Source organism: Epinephelus fuscoguttatus, linkage group LG10 (genome assembly GCF_011397635.1).
Source record: "Epinephelus fuscoguttatus linkage group LG10, E.fuscoguttatus.final_Chr_v1".
NCBI lineage: Eukaryota > Metazoa > Chordata > Actinopteri > Perciformes > Serranidae > Epinephelus > Epinephelus fuscoguttatus.
The window spans coordinates 25,006,874-25,029,347 of NC_064761.1; the positions used below are offsets into that span (position 1 = coordinate 25,006,874).

The following is a 22,474-nucleotide window of genomic DNA, read 5'->3' on the forward strand; positions in this document are numbered from 1 at the left end:
AGTCAGGTAAGATGGAAATGGAGATAGATATGCTAAGACAGCAATCTTAAACATGTGTATGGGTCTGGTATCTTACTGTGCACATTTACACATCTGAAAAACAAGTTAGTTTTAGTAATTAAGCTACCCACTGTAATCAGACAGAAGGTTCTAGCTAAAAAAGAAAGGGCAGGAGGAAAAGAACAAGTAAAATGAGGTGAAAGCAAGTATGCAAAACAACAAAGTAAACAAGAAAGCAAACAAAGCAAGAAAGGAAGATGGCAGGAAACAAGGTCCCTGTGAAACCCCAGCGCTCTGGCTCCCTAATGAAGACATTCTCAGACTCTTTTATACATCCTGCAGCTTTACCTGAGCGCTCAGCCAAGTTCTTGTCCTTGCTCTCCCCAAGGTCGTAGGAAACTTTCTTCTCCCTCTTCTCCCCACTTCTTCCTTCTCCTCCTCCTCCTACTTTCCTCCTCTCCTCCTCTTCTTCGTCTGAGGAGGAGCAGGAATTATCGGCGCTGCTGCCGCTGGTGAAGTCAGCCAGGTAGTCCGGTCGTTGACGTCTCGGTGTCTGGCTGCATTCTGGCATGGCGGTCATGGGCTGGCAGGGACAAACACAGAGACACGGATAGGCGTAAGACATAGGAAGGGCAGAATGTGCACACATAGATCCATATATGAGACGGATTTGTGCACACATCCACAGATGAAACAGGTATGATAAAATGCATATGCTCCTTCTCTTCCTCACACACACACACACACACACACACACACACACACACACACACACACAAACTCACACATAATCATCTTTCTTCCTTTATCCTCATGGGAACCTCCACTGACTGTATTTGCTTCATAACCCTAAACCATCCAAAATTACTTCATCTGAGAAAAATGTTTTCCTTCCAAAGGTCTAAAACTCTCACAAGGACATAAGTACAAGATTAAGTACACACACACACACACACACACACACTTATACATAAAGACACTGAGATGTTGTCAACCTCCGTCAGCCTCTCCTCACCCTCAGCCTATTACCATCTGTCACTGGGAGTCCTGGCGGTGACATGGATAGCCCATGTTCCCATACGAGTTTGTTTGCTTGCAGGATCATTATGCACAAATACACAAGTACACATGCACTCTTTTATAAGCCTGGCTGTAAATGTGAACAGGGGCATGAGTGGCTTTGTACATTGGACAAATTTGTCCTGATTAGTTGATATATAAAAGGTAAAAGTTTAAGTTTCAAAGTTTCTTTAGGTATGAAATGTTTTGCATTGCCTGTGAAAGCATCTGTGACACTTACTACATTCTGAAACTCTAGTTGTGTCTTGTCATTAAAAAGGACCTGTTAAGCTCAGTTTCAGGTTCACCCTCTGCCTGAGATGCTCTGTTTTAGTGCCTGTCTCTTTGAGCCTCTTCTCCTGAAAAAGCCCAGTCTGCTCTGATTGGTCAGCATTTCCAGGTCTTTCGCGTGTCATCCTGACAGCTGAGAATATAATTGTCAGGTGTTGTCACCCCTCTATTAAATATGAAAGGAGGCTGAAAATCACAGGACATGTGTGTTCTGATGATACAAGTCAGCGGTCCTGAAATGTGTGTTTCTCTTCTATAATACACATTCTACATCTCGGAGCTGAGGTCTTTCCACATACGGGCTTCCTTCGCCTTTCAAACAGGGCAGAGCTCTGTGGGAAACAGTAGGAGCGACACAGCCCGAGGGGGAACCGGGATCTGACACAACACCGGAGAGAGAAGCAGGTCCGTGGAGCTGTGCGCCGGACAAAAAAACAAGCGCGCTGCACCGAATGCGCATTGCTACGGCATCGCTTTGGGTTGTGAGCGCACATGACGTGTGTCTGCATTGAAAGTAATGGGTTTGTGCACGCAAACGATGCTACATCTGAATGCCTCCCATGCACACACACACGCGCTTTAACCAAGGTGGCAGCCAAAATCACCCAGGCGGCCCGCCTTTGTCTTTGATAGGCAGGGAAAACCCTGAATATGCACTTCAGTCACATCATGTAACAAACCACGTAGGTCTATCAGCTGTGCACTCCGTATCAGACTGGAGACGTAACTTAAAAGATGGATGGGTACTTGCTGCCTTCCTACATTTGTAACGTTTCTTTTTAAAGCAGAAAACATACCTTTTCTATTGTGATACTTAATGGAAATGACATACAGTATAGCCAACAGCATGCAGCCTAGCTTGTTATTAGCGATGGTCATTTACCAGAAACTTTTATCTCCCTGGTGAACTCCCTCAAGTCACCACCTATGTTGGCTTTTTGTAGTAAAGTAATAAGGTATCATACAGATAATTTCTCAATTTAACTTCATGAATTGGCTGTCATTAGCAAGTGACAGGTAGCCTGTCGGTGAACGCTGAAGCCTGTCGGTGAACAGTGAACTGCGTTGCATGCAGCCAGTTAAGACACCTCTGTCATTGGCTTTAAATCCAAAATAATGCCATATTGGTGCAGATTTAGTTTTCTCTGCCATGTCTCCTCTCGTCACCGTAGTTAGTTACAAAGAGACACAAACCATGATCTGCTTCAGCCCTAAAACACAAACACATACACTTTTTTTTTTCTAGTTAGGAGTTCATTAAGTTGAGTCTTGTCTATTTCACATCCTGGAAGGGGACACACTGATAGCATTAATAAAGCATTTACACATCTGTTATTCAACGGTTAGCTCGGGCAGTGCTGTCAGGCCACCCAAATTAATGGGCAGGAAGTGATCACAGGGCTTACACAGTCACCGCTGGGTAGCTGTGTGGGTGAGTGATAGAGGAGGATAGAGACAGAGAGAGATTAAATACATGAGAGGAGAATAAAAGGGAAGATGGGAACATCAGATTGATGGGGAGAGAAATAAAGAGGAGGACAAGGTGAATCTGAGTATGGGAGCGGAGAGAAACGGAGAGGAGGCATTGAATAGACGGGAAGAACGGAAATGAGCACAGAGAGAGAGAAAAGGACACTGAACAAAGTACCAGTGGAGAGAGTAGAAGAGACGGGAACAGACAGTGGATAAACAGTGCAGAGTAAGACAAAGACAGAAGGCCAGACAATGAACAGATGAGGACAGAGAAACTTTGGATGTTGGGCTGAGAGTGACTGGGTAAAATCAAGCTAAATGTTGAGCTGAGGACTCCACAAGGAACAACTGAAATAAAGTACATGTAACTGGAAAGATAGGAGTCAAAAAGACAATAAAAGAAACAACAAAATTAGGGGGAAAAGACAAAGAAAACCTGAAGACACTTGCGAGCTCTCCCTCCTTTCACCGTTTCCCTTCCTGCCTTCCTTGCTCTCTACCTCTCGTCCTCTGCGTCTGAACATTTCCTCAGCGATAACAAACCTTAGCGGCCCTTCCTTCCCTCAAAATCCTGTCTCTAATCCCTTTGCCTCACTCCTCTCTTCTAGCTCGCGCACACTCGCTGGTTCAGTTTCACCAGATGGCTTGTGAGCGCTACACCCCAAGGAGTGAATCTATCCGTCACAGCTCTTTCTTTCCCCTGCTCTCAATGTCTCTCTCAGCACACTCGGCAACATCGAAACTGACGGGGTCCAAATTAATTTGGACAACAGTGATTGTGTCTGAACAAGTCCTCATTTCAGCTAAGGCCCCTCTAATGCAAGCGCTGAACTGCCCTGTCGAGTCCCTAACACACTCTTTGAGTGTTCCAGCCAATTTAGCCCTCGAGTGAGGGATGGATGTAGATGTGCAGAGAGAGAGAGGAAGAGAGAGGGATGGAGAGGTGAAGGGAGGGGAGTGAAGAAAGGTGATGGAGGGAGTAATGTGCTGTCGTGGGAAATCGAGGGGGCGTATAGGTGTATGTGACAGAGGGAGAGGGAGATAGACAGAAAGAGAGATAGCATGGAGAGAGCCAGAGAGACAGCCTGACAGCTGTCCCCTAGGGGAGTTGGGTCTTTTCTTTGGGCCTCTTTCTGATTCTTTTCTTTCTCGCCTACCCCGCCTCCCCCCTCTTTATTTTTCTGAATCACGTCCTATATGCTTTCTGTGGGCGTTAGCTCCAGGCATCTGCCTACCTGCCTACCCCCTCCCTCTCTTTTTCTCTTTCTCTCTGACACTCTTCTTTGCACTTTTTCTCAGTTCCCTTAAGGCATGTGGCCCTTATTCTCCCTCCGCTCTCTTGGTGTCTGCGTCTCCCGACCTCTCTCTAACTCTCACCCACCTTAGGGCCTCTTTGCCTAGAGGATTTGCCCATCAGCTTCTCGTCGTCCAGCTCGCATTGCTCCAGCAGATCCAAGATGTCCTCCTCCTACGCACCAACACAGCAAAACACAAGACAGATAAGAATATGCCAAAGGTGATCATTTATGTTACATGAGGAACATAACAGTATCAAACATTGGCAACAAGGTAGTTAAATCTTGATGATACGCTTAAAAGGCGTAATTAAAATTCTTTGATGTTTCATATCTCTAATTACTGTGAAGTCAAAATGAGGTGTGAGAAAATAAGAAATTTCAATTATTTAAAAAAAAAAAAAAGGTGGGAGGGATGAAAAAGTTTGACTTCACAGGCACATGCACCTTATCTGGGGGGTTAGAAAAAAGGCCCTGGCTGAACATGCATTGCTTTTTGGCAACGCTCATAGAGGCTGTATTTGGAAAAGGCAGCGTCACGGCCTTCGCCAATATGCTGGGGCCTTGGCCATTTGGCCGTAGCTAAAATGTAAGCAAAGGTGATTAATGTTGCTTCACGGCAGGGACATAAAAAGCTCCCACTTGACGCTCAAATACAGATGAAAAGTGATTGTTTTCTCTCAGATTAGCCATCAAGCTGCTTTCTGGGGTCTGTGAAAAGGTCAGTGTGCCCCTGGCTTTCCATGCTGGTGTGTTTGTGCATGAACACTGTTGTGCATGTGCACATGTGTGTTCAGTGGCATATTTCCATGTCTGAAAGTCTTGAAGTTCACATCCATAGGTTCAAACAGTTTTAGGGACTTTGGGAGCCTTTCTCTAAATGATATTTGTCTGCTCTGTATCTATTTAGTTTGTATGTTCCTCACTGTAATTTGTGCTTATGTGACTGTGTCAGTGTTTGTCTGTGTGGTGGTGTGAAATGTGTCCATCCGCTCAGACAATTGAGCCAGAGGTGAGACCAAGTCATTGTTCTGCAAGTTTGCAAGTCTTGAGTTCTTTCATTCAAGTCCCAAGTCAAGACCGGCAATGCCCTGAATCAACAGAGTGAATTTTTTATGTTCTCCAACACATTCTCACTCCGGCCTCGTCACATATTGACCTTTGGTCATGGACTTTCTACGTCCACATACAACATGCAAGGTATCCTGGGTGCGCTGGGTCCGGGACACAGTGTCAAGTTCTGCCTCTTACATGCATTGTCTTCTTTCAAAATAAATGCACTACATTGGTTCAACGCCACAAATTGACTTTTTTTTCCCTTCAACAACCATCACACATGGTTAGGTTTCAGAAAAAAATAACAGGATTTGGCTTTAGAATCTTACGGGATGCGAACACCACTCTCTCAGGTGAAAGTTGGTATTTGTTGGACCCATTCACTACCCCTCTCGCCCACCCCACTTGGACTATTGGCAACTTAACTTTTGTCCTTGTTCCACCGCGTTTCCCCCTGATGCCACCGGGTGACCAGCTGCATATCATGCCGATGTTAAAGGACACCTTTTTTTGTTGGTTTCTAACGCTGCAAGTCACTGCCCAAGCGCTGGACTTTGACGACTTCAGAGTGAGACCGGGCTTGTTTCTTTCCTGTGTTGTTGTTTTTCACGTATCTCATATTGGAAAGTTGAAAAAGAAAGAAGTAAAGTTGCAAGTCTTTTTTTATTTTGTCAAGCTAAGTCTAGAGTCATCAAATTTGTGACTCATGTGCAACTCGAAACCAAATCATATGACTCGGGTCCATGCCTCTGAGTTGAGCCACTGTCAGATATAGTAAATTGTAAATTATCCATCAAGACCTCATATTTTAAGATGATCAATAAAAAGGTAGTGTTTAATTACTGACCAAGTCAGCTGGATGTATTATTTAAAAAAAAAAAACACTCTATCTATATGTATTTTAAATTATTTTGCTGCATTACTAGGTAATGTGGACCAAGTGTTGAATAGTATTATCTGCTGTCTACTACAGTATTTGTCCGTAGATTAAAGCTGCCAGTATGTCTTGAGGGAACCCGAGCAAGTATAAGAAATAAAAAGAAGTTAAAAAATACCACATCATGCCCAGACATTAATTATAGGACAGGATGCTGTAACACATTGTTCACTAAACTGATTGTATAAGTGGTCCTGAGGAGCTAGCAACCAAAATCTGAAATACTTACTTAACTTGATCATTAAAAGCGGTAAGAAAACAGTGCTCTGCCTTGCTTTGAAGAATTTATTTAGAAATTAGAGGCATTTTTTTCTCCAGTAAAGTCTGCCAACTCAGTAACCTTTCACGAGGTGAAAGCTTCACCGCCCACCATGGTTTAAAAACCACTAGAGGCCCATTACCTTGTAAAATTGCACCAAAGCAGATTACATGGATATTTTGACATGTTTTACAGCATGGAAGAAAAAAAACAGAACTTGACACACATAAAGAAATCACAGATTAATTGAAAGCTACTTACTTTCTCTAAAGTAAAAGTGTTCACAACACATTGAGTCTACGTCAAATGTTGCTGCTGCTGCTCAGGCTGTAGAGAGCTCCGATTTAACGATCACTGGCTGTACTGTCACTATTAAGCATTTCTAAACTTTATTAGGTCGTGATTTGTAATGATCACTTTACAAATTAAACATTTTATACCCTCTGTGTATGTCAGCCCACATAATATGTAGTTGCTTGTTGCTGTACTTTGCTATCACCAACCGTCTCGGCACATGTCAGCTCATAAACTATATTGTCCAAACAAAGTACTTTTTTGGCAGCAGAGGACCAAGTGTGTAGTCCCATCCAGCAGGCTTTTGTATTTTTATCCATTTTTGTTGAAAAAGCAGTAATTTATTTGCTGGCAGCTTCTACCGTGACATTCTCTGACTTCATATTTCTTGGCTGTTTGACAGATGACGCTGTCTCGTCCATTTCTGTGGTTAGGAATTTACTTCCTCCATCGTAAAAACACATACCTCTTGGCCAAAAGAAAACTTCTCTGGGTAAAACTGGGCTCACTCCTTTAGACTAATAGAAAAAGAAAAACCCTCAGGACCCCTCTCATTTCTTCTTCAAAGCAAGGAGGATAGGCTTTGTGGAGACAGGATAGACAGGGACAGTTCTGCTGCCATTGTTCAGCAGAAAATATGTTCCAATTTTTATGACTCTTGCATAACAAACAGCTGCTGTAAAAATTGCCTTCCTACACTTATTACGTAGGTGGCATACGTTATAAGAGCAGGAGACATTACTTTGCCCACAGATTATGCCCATCTGAAGTTCTAAACTGATGCTGGGTTTTTCGCCTGTAGTTGGCGCTGGTTCGACCGGAGCTGCTGATTCAAATGCATTGGATGATACCAATACTCCTTTTCCATCAACGCGGAACAGGTCCAGTTTCAGTTCCTGCACCTAATCTCAAACTGCTCTGAGCATTTCAACTAAATAAAATTGGTTCAGAATCAGAAAAGTTGGTTCACAGCTGTAACCAAAAAATAACAGGTTTTCCTTGACTTGGGGTGCAAACCATGATGACATCAGTGGGCGTGTCATATTCTACATTCAATAGAGAGGATGGAGAATGAACATGTCTTGGTCTCATGAATAGTTAGTCCATGCTTGTTTTTTGGATAAAAACAAGTACAGTAGCAGGGATCCACCATCTTTCTACTAAGTTTTACTTTTCTTGTGCATTGTGCAACGCCCTTCTCTGCTGACGCATCCTTGATTATAATGGTTCTGCTCAAACCTGGTGGAAACGCAGGCTGGTTAACTAGATAGCACCAAGGAGTCCTGAACAGAACCGGTTCAGGAACTAGTGCTAATTTGAAAAAGGAGTATGACCAGTTCTGGTTTCAGGGACTATGCATTAATGATGTTTTGTTGATTGACCTTTCTTTAAGCCCCGCCCCTTTGTGATGGTCCGACAAGCTGTCAGAGTAATCATGGAGCCCACACTGTAACTAACTGCACTCCCTGAAGAAATATTATCATATTTTTGGAGAAACGAAACAGTCAGTACGTTTACATGGACAGTTTAATTCCACTTTTAATCGGAATGAAAGGCCATTCCGATTAAAAGTGGTCACCTAAACGGTCATTCCGATTGAAAATTAAATCCGATTAAAGGGGGTGGTTTATTCCGTTTGTCATTCCGAATGAAAGAATTTTGTGTGCATGTATACACTCATTCCTCTTTAAGTTCATTCCGGTCTTTCTGCACATGCTTGTTTCCTTGCCCTTCTGGCGCGATGACGTATATAGTGCGCATAGCAACGGGCTGAGATAGAGCAGTCGGACTCGTTGCACTCATCGGTTTCCATTCGCCACAGCACGGTCTTCTACCTCCCATCTCCTCCTCAACAGATGAAGCATTAGCAGAACAAGGTTGTTGTCGTACTGCTGCTTCAGGAATATAAGCAAAACACGCCCGAAAAAGACACTAAGAACGGCGTCGTCAAGCATCTTGTTATCCGGAGCAAGGACTACAGTGTTTTCTTCCGGTAAACATAAACACGTAACATCCGCCCCGTCCCCTATCCAATCAGAAACCACAGCAACAACAACAACAGGTTAAAAAGACAAAGAAAGTTAGAAGCTAAAGCCGAACTATAGGCTACAGATCACAGTGTAAAAGTGAACCATCACATCACTGCTGATCGCCACAGAAGACAATGAATATAAAGGGAAACTTTGCTGATATTGAACCAGCTGTGTGGCATCACAGTGTGTGCAGATGAACTGTGCCGCTGCCAGCGCCTGGGCCTCCGCCACCAGACGGGCAGTCTTCAGTAGCTAGCTAGCTAACCGTACACTTTTAAGGGTTTGATTTTGGTTTTGGAAGAGGGAGGAGACGTATATCTTTTTCCAACCTCTCCAGGTAACGAGTATCATTAATACACGACGTGCCCCAGACACAACATTTAGCTACAAATCCACAAAACCAGCCTGAAAATGAAGGAAATCTGAAACGACTGCATTAGAGTCAATGGAGCACAGCTATGTTGTTGTGGGACCCTGGTCTGAGCCGGCCTGATGCTACATTATGATTGGCCAGTCCACATCCGGGGGCGGGACTTCAGTTCTGCCTGATGTCATCTGCCTGATGAATCAGTAGCTCATTGGTGTTATCTTCCTATTTTCCTCTTTACTGTCAATCACTGGAAATGAATGTTATGCTGTCCTCACACAGAGCACCTATCAACCATGCTCTGTTCTCCACAGTGTCTTCTTATAACAGGAAACAGAACTTATACTAGATTTACGATAACATAAAATCCAGCTGAAAATCAAATTAGAGCTATCTATCCTTTTTAAACCACACAATACCAGACCCTTAAAGATTCCTGATAGCCCTCTGCTTAATGTTCATCTCCAGAGCTTGCAGGCCACTCTGATGGGATCTGCAGTGACTGTGAAGTGCTCCAACACACTTGTGTACTTCTCGAATTTTATTATATTGGCAGAGCGCTACAGGCCGGCTGAGCTTGCACCTGCTCAACAACATTTTTATTTTTTGTCTTCAGTATCCATGTGAGAAAAATGGAAGAATGGGAATACATCGGCTGAGCAGGCAGGAAAACATAGATCGCTAACAACAGAACTAACAATTTGATGCATACCTGTCAACTTAACTGTAATGGAAGTGGGGAGAGGGCTGATGCAAACCCTGTAGAAACCAGTGTAACCTGTGGGTGTGTTTTCTGTAGCAAAGCAATGAAGCCAGGCTCTGCAGTGCATCAGCATGTTATCGCTAGGATTACAACACAAGTTTTATTTTCTTTGATAGTGTGACAATCCATGACATTTTTCAATTCATGGCCCTGAGAAGCCCACAAAGGCAGCAAACACGAGTCTTGTGAGTACAATGTCTGTCAGGCTTGACAGATATGTTGTTGGCACTCTGGCAAACGGCCTCTGGCCCCTTGCAAGAGGAAAAACTAGCCAAACAGTCAATGCATGTCAGATAATGACTTATGGATCCCACAAGGGTTATAGACCAAAGCACAGTGACTGGTGCACAAAATCAAAGGCTTTGGTTTATTATAAGATCATTAATTGTTGTTTAGGTAGAGACCTTGAGATCGGTAGATTTAGCTATATAGTTTAAAGCTTGCTTGCAGTGTTTCAGAACCATAGATGTAGTGCTGCCAGAGCCCACCGGAATGATGCTCCGCCACTTTTTTCTCAAGTGAGGAAATACATATTTGCAGTGCGCGTAATCAGATTGAATTCACTGTATATATTCATATATCATAAATATGCACAGCCTTTCTGATGGTTTCTTCTATGGGGCATTTTATTTCAACATTAATGCACAATTTTAATGTTTTAAATTAGGGCTGGGCGATATGGCAAAAAATATTATCGCGATAATTTTCCCCGTTTTGATCTATATTTGTTTTTATCTTTATCACGATATATATTTTGATAAAGCTGTGAGTTTGAAAAGTATCCTGATAATGTCTGACGCCTGAAGAATGACGGCACTTGTCGTAAAGCTTGGGCAGAGTAGTTTGAGAAAAACATTTCCTGTCTGGTAGCTCATACCTGCAGTCTACCACTTTAATTAATTTCTTGAACCTGTCTTTCTCCACAGTGCTATTGGCATCATGTCTTTGGATAGAAAGTACGGCGTCTGTTATGTCTCTGCTCCTGTTCCATCGCTTCTCACACGGGGTTACGGCGGCAAAAGACGACACTATTGATTGCTGTCTTGGTGCAGCCTGGCTAGCGCTGCCCACAGCAGCTGAGTTGCTAGGCCGTCGAACACTTGTTGGTTGACTTACTGCCGTTTTGGCCTGGATTTTCATGCTCTCAGTGAGGTCGCTGGGACGCCACCTTTTTGGGTGATGGAAAAGGTTTGTTGTGTTTCACATCCTGGTTGGCGCCAACCGACGACATATTTTGCAGACCGCCTTGGTCCATGCGTCACAACCTTTCAAGAAGCCAAACCACTTACGAATGATTGACGTTGTGCAACCTTTTTTATCCACAATTTCATCCCTTTCAGCTTCACCACCACTTCCACTAATTTTCCCTTCTTTTCGTTATGTCCATCCTACTGTCACTTCCTCCTCACCTCACCACAAACTGCAGTGAAAAATGGGCGTGTACAATGACGCGCATTCCCAACACTGCAGACTTACTGAAAGCTGTCTGTCAACTTTGGCTGCGTGACACACTGTTTGGATCTATCTAGGTCTATCCATAACAAGTAAAAATGACTATAATTCATCATCGTCATCGACATACATTTTATTACGATCCCATTTCCAGATTGTTTTATCGCCCAGCCCTAGTTTAAATGGTACAGGTTGAAGGGGCTGACAGGATTGATTGACATTTCGCTGAATCATCACAGCTAAATAATAATGATAAAGGCCATATGACGTCACCGCAACCCTCTTGGAGGTGGTTTGGTGCACTGTTGGCCTGACTCCAGAGATGATTCATCTCTGAAGCGACTCGGCGTGTTTAAACTTTAAAAGAAGACTCAAATCGAAGGGGCATAGTTTGACTCGGCGTGGCCAAAAGTGCCAATAGAAAAGCCTTATTATTCTTCCCTGGTCTGCTGAATATCATATTCAAATTCAGAAACATCTTCTTCTTTTGCCAAGATGAGTATCTATCGCTCTGTCCCTTAAGGACAGTCCAGTTGTCACTCATGATCATGTTATTAGATAGCGAACTCTAGAGATCCTTTGTGCTCATTATCTCTCTCTTCCTACTTTGAACAAGAGTCACATACCTTTGTGTTGACAAAATTAAACTAACCTCGGCCTGGTGTACGACTCTGCCTGATCTTTGATTGACATCTCTGTAAAACTCTGCAGAGATTCCTCTTTACAAAGGACACACAATAACCTTCTGAAAAATAAACTGCGACGGGCTAGAGCCTGTTTAGGTAGGTTTCTTTCTACAAAAGCTGCAATAGTTGCAGAGACGTCTCCTCCCAGTGCTTTGATATAAATTTGTAATATCAATACTACTGTCAAAAATATTCGGTATTCCCTATTACTATTCAGTTGCCAAAAGCAGTGAAGTTTTTATTTGTTTCATCTGCATCTTTCCAACTCATCAATCCTTCTTCCCTCCATGTGTTTTTAATATCCCACAATGTCTTCCTCTGTGTCTTTTTGTTTAATTGATGTGTTGTTTCTGCATACATAACCAGACTTGAAAACAGAAAATTGGCTCTTTCTGTTTCTTTTTTTTTTTTTTTTTGTCCTCGCCTCAAATCATCCCGATTCCTAAAGTCTGTTCATGAAAGAAGTCTGTCACAGTACTTTAAAAAGAATTGTTCAAAAAACAAAACGACTATCTCTATTAGCGACTCACCATCTTTACACTTTCTGACTATTTTCCCTCATCTTTCTCTTGTCACCATTTAAACACTCTACATTCCTCTCTATTCCCGCTTCTCTCCCTGTCTCTCCAGTAAAGTTGTGTGGTATGGAAATCAGCTTCTCTCCTTTGCAACGTCTCTTCATACCTTTACCTTCAAAGTTTAGCTGGCGCTATATTCCTCCTGGTACCACAGAGGCATTGGCATTTATATGCATACAATGACTTCTAGCCTCGTACAAACATGAGCATGTCTTCATGCATGGCCACACAAGTTTGTGTGTGTGCATGCATTCTCATGTTAATGTTCAAATGTATATCCCTGAGTCCTACTATATAAATAATTAACCTGTAGCAAAGTACACTCAGAGACGTGGGCAGCAACTGTAATCAACTTTGAAGCCTCTTCACATCTAACTTCGGGAGAATGGGGGAAAAAAAGAGAGGAAGATACAGAACAAGGACAGTGGAAAGTGAAGAGAGTGTCTAACTGTAAAGGAACAAAAATGACATTGTTGTGTGGGATTTGATTTGCTTTTAAAAGCTCATGTACGCAGTACAATAAATATTTGTGGAGAGACGGAGTGAATGACAGTGGCAAAGTGAGGCAGATAGAGAAGAAGAAGGACATTCTGTCAGACGTTCTAACAAATCTGAAGGACTGCGGCACACTTTCCGCATTATTTGCGCATCCTTTCTTGTTTCTGTGGGCAGAATCTTAATAGAAATGCTTGTGTGTTTCTTTTCTTTGGCATGTGCTTGTCCACAAGTGTCTGCATATTGTGTGTATATGTTTGTGTGTGGGTCTCTGCAGTTTTCTATGATGTGTGTGCGTGTGTGTGTGTGTGTGTGTGTGTGTGTGTGTGCGCCTGACAGTCTGCCACTGACGTACGTGCCTTCATTCGTTTCAGAGGATTATTCATTTCCTTTTGAAGTGAGGCAGCTCGCCCGGCGAGGAAGGTCTGAAAGGCGGCCGAGAGCAGGCTTTCATACTTCTCCAACAGCAGCTTGTCGTCTGGGGGGTAAATACGTCTGTAGGCCGCAGAGACACAGAGAGGAAAGCAAGGGGAGTGAGGGAGGAGTGGAGAGGGAGGGAGAAAGAAAAGGCGAAGAAGAAGGGTCATCGGCATAGGGGGAAAGGGGATGAGAAGGGTGAGGGAAGAAATGATGAAATAGAGGAAAAGAGAAAACAGAGGTTGGGTTCACAAAGGAGAGGGTGGGAGTGATGGGGAGGAGAGAAAGACAGAGAAGAGGGGGATTGGGGTTCAGTGAAAGGGGGAAACGAGGTGAGAGGAGGAGCGGTGACAGAATCAGGAGGGTGGGAGCCGTGACGGATAAAAGACAGAAAGAAAGGGTAAGAGGGTAAGAAAAGAGTGGAGAAAGAGGGTTGTTAAAGAGATACAGAGATGAAGAAAAGGAGCAAGAAAGAAAAGGAATACAAAGATTAACAGGGGGAGATTTTGATGAAAGGAGAGGGAGGAGTGGATGGAGTGAGGCACAGCGAGGTCGAGGCACAGCAGGTGAGAGCGGTGGATGGGCAGAAAAGAAAGCAAGCAGGAGGGGAAAATTATAAGTATTTCAATGAGAGGTGTGAAACGGTGAGACAAAAGGAAGGTGAGTGGCAGGATTGAGGGAGCAGAGAGAAAAGACAGATAAAGAAGTATTAATGGAGACCTTGAGTCAAGAAACTGTACAAATTTCAATCAGTCTTCTCACGTGGCGTAATGCATTAATGCACAACTGCTTCCCACACATACAGTACATACACGTACACCCCCGGTGAGATGTGCACTTTAACGTTTGTCGCAGTCTTTGCCAGTTTACCCACTCACACCTTCTGCAGAGTTCTGCTTAGTTTTAACAGTGCGCAGTGTTTATCTTAGGCCTGAGGGGATTAGGAAAATGTATAAACCTCCGCCTGGATATCCTCATAATGCATCTCCAAACTCCCCTCGACTCATCACTTCAGCCATCAAATCAAAACAATGACAGTGTTTTAATAAGCACTGGCCAGTTTGGAGCGTGAAAGCAGGGAAATAGTTTGGCGTATTTACAGACATGTTTGGAGACAGACTCTTCCCGAGTTGGCCTTTTGAATTTGACAGGGCGTTAAAGCTAAAGGGAGTTAAAGTACAGACCTTCTCTTTAAAACCACACAGATAAATTGTTGGATGTGATGTTTATGCAGCCGCATTATATCTCCTGCCATCTTCTAAATATTGATTACTAAGCCATCACTATTAAAGTCCAGGTAAAGAAAAAATAAATGTGTTTCAAAATCTGAGCTCTGAGACACTGGGGGTGTGTCTACTAAAGGTGCTGAGCAAAAAAGCGAGTGCTGCTGCGAAGCGACAGACTTGTTAGCAGCTAACCTAGTAGCACACACAGTCTATAGTAACACAGCACACATATCCTGAGCCAGAATAGCAAGAATAATTTACTGTCGAGGATAATAAATAAGGCCGTTTCATGGCGACGACCTCTCATTCAGCAGCTAACGTTAGCACAAATACACACCCACAGCAGTGAGCTGTAAGTGATTCAAGCTGAAAGCCTGGTACGTTAGTGGTCGCTATTGACATGGACGTTTGGCGTTTAACAGAGATTTTTACTCATGTATTTATTACACTGAAAGAGTGAAGAGAGCTTGTTGGACAAAACAAAATGGCCACATGTTGGGGGATGATTAACAACACTGAGGCCATCTGATTTAAAATTATTTTTTATATGATAGGCACTGTTGGGCTTGTTACTCTAAAGATGCAATACATTACTCATTACTCTTTTTAAAAGTAATAATATTACTTAACTTATTACACCCTGCCAACAGTAATTGTTACATTACTTGTTTTGTTACTTTTCTGTTACACTCCTTAAAACTGGTTATTGCATACTCGTACTCGTCGTTCTCCGTGATTGCGTATCTCCCCAAAATTCAGATGTGTGCCTCTGTGTGAATATCAAGCTAATCACTGGTAAGTGTAGCTAATGCTAGGTAGCGTCTATTTACCTGGGGGTCTTAAGTTGCCTGTGACCGGTATTTTCCCAAGGCTCTGCCTACAAGTCTGTCACTCGTGGAGCAACATTTAATCCAGAACATATCCAGGCATAAGCTTCATTATGTCTTTGTAGCTGCAGCATCCACGACTAAAATCCAGTTTTGATTGTTTAGCCAGTGTAGGGCTACAGCCGACATCTGCGGGCGAGGAAGGCTCACCTTTGGTGGGGTGTATTTCCTGGAGCTTAGCGTTGTTGTGCTTTCAGACTGGAGGTTTGCGGACGTGTTTTTCGCAGTGGAAAGAGTTTTGGTACGACTACCTGCAGCAGCAGTACTCTTGTCATCTTTCCTCCCAACAAAATAACAGTAATGGGAATATTTATGGCCACTAAGCGTTTCCATCTTCCTAATTAGCTTGCTGCTTTGTGACGTACATGCGCAGTGCGACATTTACGAAAACGAATCCATGTGATGTTGTATTTCAAGTCAGTAGTGACGTGATAACAAAAATAAGATGGATATGAGTTGTTAGGTTTTGGGGTAACTGAAATATTATAAGTGAAATTCTATTAGTAATTAGTTACATTATTCAATAAAAGTAATATCGTACTTTAATGCCTTACAAGTAATGCGCAACTAATAGCCCAACACGGATGCATTGCATCACTGAGCCGTGATTTCAGGCCCGCCCAAAAAATCCTGGACACAATAACAGTAAAAACAGTTTAACAGTTTAACTCCGCAATACAGAAGTAAATACTTTACAGTCTTTTCACATGTCTGTAACAAGTATTTTCTAACATGTATAATGTGTTTAAAAAGAAATCACTGATTCTGCCTTACCCAGACTTTCAGCTTCACATTTATAACCATTTAAATTGAAGGTTTAAGTTAAAGTACAGTGCTAAGTAAAGTTTAACACTGCACAAATTCACCATTAAAACTTTTACTGCACCCCATCTGCCGTTTAACAACTTTATGCAGAGATGCTGCTCTGGGTACATGATTTCCATATTGTTGAGAAGTCGACCCAATTCTATGCATTATTTTAGTTACTGCAGTTCAAATCAAGCAACTGCTGAATATTGAGAGACCTGAGATTACCCAGTCACTGTATCAACTTCCCTTGGCACCATCTTATACGAGATTCTGTGTCATACTTTTTAACCATCTTTAAGATACTTGGACCAGATTCTTTCCTTCCTCTGGAGAGACACTGAGAAACGTGGAAAAAATCTCTCCATCACTGGGGGATAAACTGAATTTAAATGATAATATATGAAAAGAGCCAGAACTTGTCAGTCATCAAAGAGCAACATAAATCACTCGACTGAAGGCAAAAGGTCAACGCTTTAATAGTGGGTGTTAACTGCTCCCTCTTTTTGGCACCCTCCAGCCCTGAACATATGGACATTTTTATTTGAGGGTGACCCGGCAGTATTTTTTAAATAAAATGTTCATGCTGGGGCTTATTTTCCTCCCACATGTTCCCAATTGGGCTATAGACAAAACTAATATTCATATTCCATTTACATCACTTTTAAACTATCTTTGCTTTGGTCAACAGAGTCTCTCAAGCCTCCTGATTCCAACTGTGTAAATGATGTTAAATGAACATCAACAATGGCATCAACCAGCTGGGTTTCCCTCTGATGCCACAGGGTTCTGGCTCATCTGTAACTGATGCAAGTTTCATCTAATAGCCGAATGTAAGTAAGTTCATTAGCTGAACTCATCTAATGAGAAGCAGTGTGTTAATCAGACTCCAGTGCTGCGCCGGGACACCATTTGAATGCTAAGAGGTCTTTATTAGGGGTGCTCTAGACAGACCTCAGCCTGTCTGATTGACTGTCTGGCTGCGTGTCTGAAAAGAGGAAGGAGGTGACAGCACTTCATGCAGGCTGGGATCAGTATTCTGACTAGCCATTCAGTCAAGTGATGAGTCAAGAAGTCACTTACACTTGGGGGAGACGGCAAGGAGGGCGAGTGTGTGTGTGTGAGCCAATTGTGTAGGCGTGTGTGTCTGTCTGTGTGTACAAGAAATTGAGAGAGAAAATCAAGACCCGGATATGTGTATGTGTGTACATATCAGATGAGGAGATCGAGGCAGGAAGAGAAACTGAGGGAGTGAAGGAGCGTTAACAATTTGCAAGGGCTAAGCGGCAAATCAGAACATGGTGTTGCTGAGTCATGCTCTGAGGTTGATCTGCTCCGTCTGTGAGGTGACTATTAAAAACTGACACGCTCAATGTCTTCCAAAGTCCCAGCTTGAGCTAGAGGAGAAAAGAGTAGAGGTGTGTGTGTTTGGGGGGGGGGTGCTTGCAGTTGGTGGACAACATATATATGCTAATTTGGATTTCTCAAATGCTGAAAACACTGCGCACGGAGGAGTGACAATCTGAACCTTGACATTACACACTACCTGTGATTTCCTTTCTATTTTACATATTCTCACAGTTTTAATTCCACCTCACACTTTCAAAACATCAGGTGCTCTCTTTTGATTGTTCTCTCTGCGGCAGCATTATTTATTCTCCTGAGAGCTTAGCGCTCTGCAGATGACCCCATAAATGTTAGTGGAGCTGGTACTGGTATGGTGGGTGGAGTTTCTGAAGGGAGAGCCCCCTCTCTCCTACCTGTAGTTCCCCAGATGTTGCTTTTCATGCTCCTCCCTGGAGATCTGCTTGCGGACCTGTGCCAGTCGCTCTTTCTAGAAATGGGAGAAAACCAAAGGAAAACGGACTAAATCTCTCAGGTGAATGTCACTGCCACCCCCTGCCTATCTTCTATTAGGAGCAGAGAGAGAATAAAGTCTTAAAACCAAGAAAGCAAGAGGGGAGAAAGATAAGAAACAAGTCGTCTCACCCAGCAATGCCTCATAATTAAGAGGCATTTTCCTTCTACTCTTTTATTATAGTTACGAAGGTATAATTGTGGAGCTCAGTTGGCCAATTTAGCATAAAGCAGAGAGGAGGGGTTCACTCCACTACTGGCACTGCAGAATCATTGAGCTCTGATGTGTGCCTTCAATAGACCTGAACCTGGTCTCGCACTTGAGCCCTAACAGCACTTAAACTCGAGGTAGTGCCCTTTTTAAAATAGTGCCTCTGTGCCATCTTTCCTTATTCTCACTGATTACTGCCATGGCTGATCAAAAGGCTAATCAAAGAGGGCGGAAGGCGTAAAGTACTAGTAGCTGCCACTTTTCCCCATATGTATGAGAAGCACTCCCCCGACTCCTTCATTTCAAAGAGAAAATAATTAAATGGTATGCTTGTCTCAGAAAACTTTGACGTAGAGTAAGAAGTAAGTGAAACTGAGTTTCTGCTATGGCATTTCTGCTTGTTTCAATCCAGAGGAATGTGCATAACACAAACACACACGTGTTCTTTGGTCGTTTAAGTGACTTGTAAATAACATGAGAACTTGCGTTTGCTGAATGTCTCTGATGATATCTCCGAGCACATCTCTGATAAAGCCAAGCCACCTTTTGTGCTCATTTTGGTGTGACCTAAAAACCTTAAAAGGCATCTCAGGACTTATGATCGTATGACCGAACAGCCATTGTTATAGTCCCATGGCTGCTTTTGAAAGCCTGGGTGGGGAAATTAAATCTATTGACCGAAGTCAAAGCGCACCACCTTGTCCAGGTGCTTAGCATCCCAGATGCTCCACTGCAGTTGGTCAGTCGCCAACTAGACAGATCCCAGGTGGGAATATGTGTAACTGTATCAATGTGAAGTACAGTGTTGCTCAGAAAATCCATATCACGCCACAAAAACAGTTTCTCCCAGACTGCAGCTGTCCTCATCAACAAGTCCCGGGCCCCCAGTGACACTGACTCTTATCCTGACACACATTATGCGTTACATTACCAGACATCCTGCTGTCATTACTATCACCCCTCTTGCACATATTTTAATACCTGTTTTATACAGTGAGATTTACATCCCCTGGACGATCATTTGCATATTCCTGCATGGCTGTAAACCTAAAAATCTTACACTTTCTAACTATCTACTAGCACCAAATCGCCAATAATGACATTTCTGATTCTGAATCTATCAGGTTTAAACCACATGATAATTTGTTTGCGCCTTACCAGCTCTTCTCTCCTACGCTCCAGTGTGTGACGTTGTTTCTCCCAGTCTGAGGAAGCGGCCGAGAGTTTCTTCATCGAGCCATGTCCGTAGAGTCGTCGCTGAGCCTCGGCCTTTTGCTGGGCCAGGTTGCGTTTCTTATCGCTGGCTCTGGACCAACATGAAACAGGTACTGAGTCAAAAGAATGCACATTTACAGAGCATTTGAAAAGAGTACAGCATCATTCAAGTACATTTCCTAAAGAATCCAATTGTTACGGTGCATTTTTGGTATTTTCACACTGAGGCTCAGACAGCTGTTTCTGTTTTCCCATAATGCTTCGCATCTCCGATTATTTTTCTGTCAAGGTTTAGCCATTGTTGAGAAATACAGGCACTGTGTCTGAATTCCTGTTGACTTAATGTGTTTAAGTGTTCTTTTTATCTTTTTTTTCTGCAACCACATACTGTAATAGTTCTTTCAGAGTACAGAAGACTTATTTAATTGTCGCATACTTCTCAGTGAAGAACAAATGTTATCTGCAGAAAAAGGCTTTCAGGAATCCTGTAAACAATGATGAAGTTTGACAGCGTGCAGGTCTCATCCCGAACTGATGCACTGACCGGAATTTGCCTTTTCACATTATTTTGGTAGTTAAAAGGAAAAAAAGAAAATCCCTCACAAAACATTTAACAATACAGAGATAAAGACAGAGCCGAGACACAAACAAAGTGACAACCACAGGATGAACAGAAACCAGACAGCTAATTCTGAACAAGTGGGCCATTGCGGTCTGGAGAAAGGGCAATTCATTTTAGTCAATCGCTGGCCCTTTAAATTGGATATTGAGTGCTGTTGGGGGGCTGAGGTTTATCAATGTCCATGCCCGGCCGGGTCTGAATTGATCCCACGTTGATACAGTTGGTGTTGTGAGCCAAGTTGAGAGCCGACCCTACCTCTGCACACCACCGACCCCTCCCTTTTGGGAAGCGAAGCCATTACTATATAAGGAAAAAGTGAGCGAGGTAGAACAAAGCCCTCATTCACTCCAGCATGAACATAAGCAGTTTGTCCAGTGGAAAGAGCTCCCCGCCGCCTTTCAAGGCCTCCTACGATTTATTTGTCATGAAATAATCAAATCTCCCCTTTTAATCTGTGGGAACACAGCAAACATCAGCCATGAAACAAATCATTTTGATAAGAGATTTGTTTGTGTCGACTGAGGCTGAGCGGGAGGATGGAGTGAGTTTTTATGTGGGATGGCTGCACCGCGCACCACACTTGGCCAAACTAGATCTATGGTGCTGCATGTAATTGATCCATTGATGTGTGTGTGTGTGTGTGTGTGTGTGTGCGCGTGCTGCATTCGTGCATGTGTGTGACTAGTAGAGTTGAGACTATATTTAGAGCAGTATGAGGGGGACAAGCACAAAGAGAGAAAGCAAAAAAGTGAGCAGAGATCCAGAGGTCTGGTGTACGATGATCAATCAGTGGACAGGCTCACTGTAGCCAGGGGACAGAAAAGCATGCCAGCAAACACACATACACACACACACACACTACATAAATACATTACACAACAAGAATGACAGTGTGTATAGCCTAAACAGGGAAACAAACACACCCATAAAGCAAAGTAAAAAAGCAACACAGGAAGCATATGTAAATATACAGAGCAGGGTAAACAAGGTAGACCCCGAAATACAGATAGCACAACTTACTGTTATCCTGTTCCTATCACACACACACACACACATACACACAGTGTGTCTGATTGAAGGGTGCACAAAAGCGCACAGCAGAAGCACAGCTTTGTACCTCGGCCATTATCTGTCTTTGTATCCACCACAGCAGCACAAACACACAAATGTATAAGTACAGCGGGTTTTTTTGTTTTGTTTTGTTTTTTTGGTCCACAGCTCAAACCCCCTGTTAGTTTCAGACTAATGCCACTACTTTGTCATCAGTCTGAAAAAAAAAAACAAGATTAAGTCTGAATTGTGCCATACATCAAAGTAATTCTGAAATTTTCAGGACTTGCCAAATGGAGAAGACCGAAAGAATCGAAATCTTTAAACATTCAGAGCCCCTGTAAGATCAAATTTGACGCAAGCTTTGCCTGCCTCTGTACCTGAAACTTAATGGGCCCCTCGATGCAATTCATGTGTGTTTATCCGCAAGCATGTGTGCGTGCGTGTGTATGACCTCGTGGAAAACAGTACCGAATGTTGAGGAGTTTCAAAGAATTGAGCAGCACCCCTTTCTTCACGTCGTAATCAATCTTCTGATCGGTCCCAAAGCTCGGAGCTCGATTGATCTGCCAGAGAGGAGAGGAGAGAAACATTCAAAGAATATTCTGGCTTTTTTTTCCCTGTCTTCATCTCATTTTTGTCTTTCTTTTCAATTCAGCAGACAGAAATGCTATGCAATTACAGGAGTGGATTTAGGGCATCATTGGAAAAAAGAGATCTGTTCCCACAAGAAGGAGAGGAAAGAGGAGAGAAGAGGGGAGAACGAGATGGAAGAGGAGGGTTTTTTTCCTCTTTGAAGGACACTTTGGAACTCTTAGCCTTTGCCTGGGCATAAATCCTGTCTGACACTGATGTGTGTACACTTGTGCATGGAGAAGAGCCCACTGTGTATGAGTGCACAAATATGAACAGATTGTGTAGGTTAAACTGTCACTAGATTAGTGACCCTGCCCTTTTCAGCCAACCAAAGCGAGCAGTCCATGACTCTGTGACTTAAGTATGCCAAGCACTGCAAAACCTACTCGTACCACTGCCGCCAATAATCTCTTTGCGAGCATCGGCGAATTACCAGCGCTCGGCTCGATCCCATCATACACAATCAAGAGCGCTCAGCGAGAGTCAACTGAGCGAGAACAGAAAAAGC

At 43.1% G+C, this 22,474-nt stretch overlaps 1 protein-coding gene across 2 annotated transcripts in view; it reads right to left on the reverse strand.

Annotated features, from left to right (window-relative positions):
• The window catches only part of ttll7 (tubulin tyrosine ligase-like family, member 7), an 84,461-nt gene that overhangs the window by 25,194 nt on the left and 36,793 nt on the right, over positions 1-22,474 (reverse strand). For both annotated transcript variants that reach the window (XM_049587329.1, XM_049587330.1), the window contains exons 10-15: positions 21,802-21,896; positions 19,602-19,749; positions 18,136-18,209; positions 13,398-13,533; positions 4,205-4,291; positions 349-583 (exon numbers count right to left, since the gene is read on the reverse strand). In XM_049587329.1, the coding sequence (XP_049443286.1) occupies positions 349-583; positions 4,205-4,291; positions 13,398-13,533; positions 18,136-18,209; positions 19,602-19,749; positions 21,802-21,896 (775 nt within the window). The remainder of the gene's footprint in view (positions 1-348; positions 584-4,204; positions 4,292-13,397; positions 13,534-18,135; positions 18,210-19,601; positions 19,750-21,801; positions 21,897-22,474) is intronic.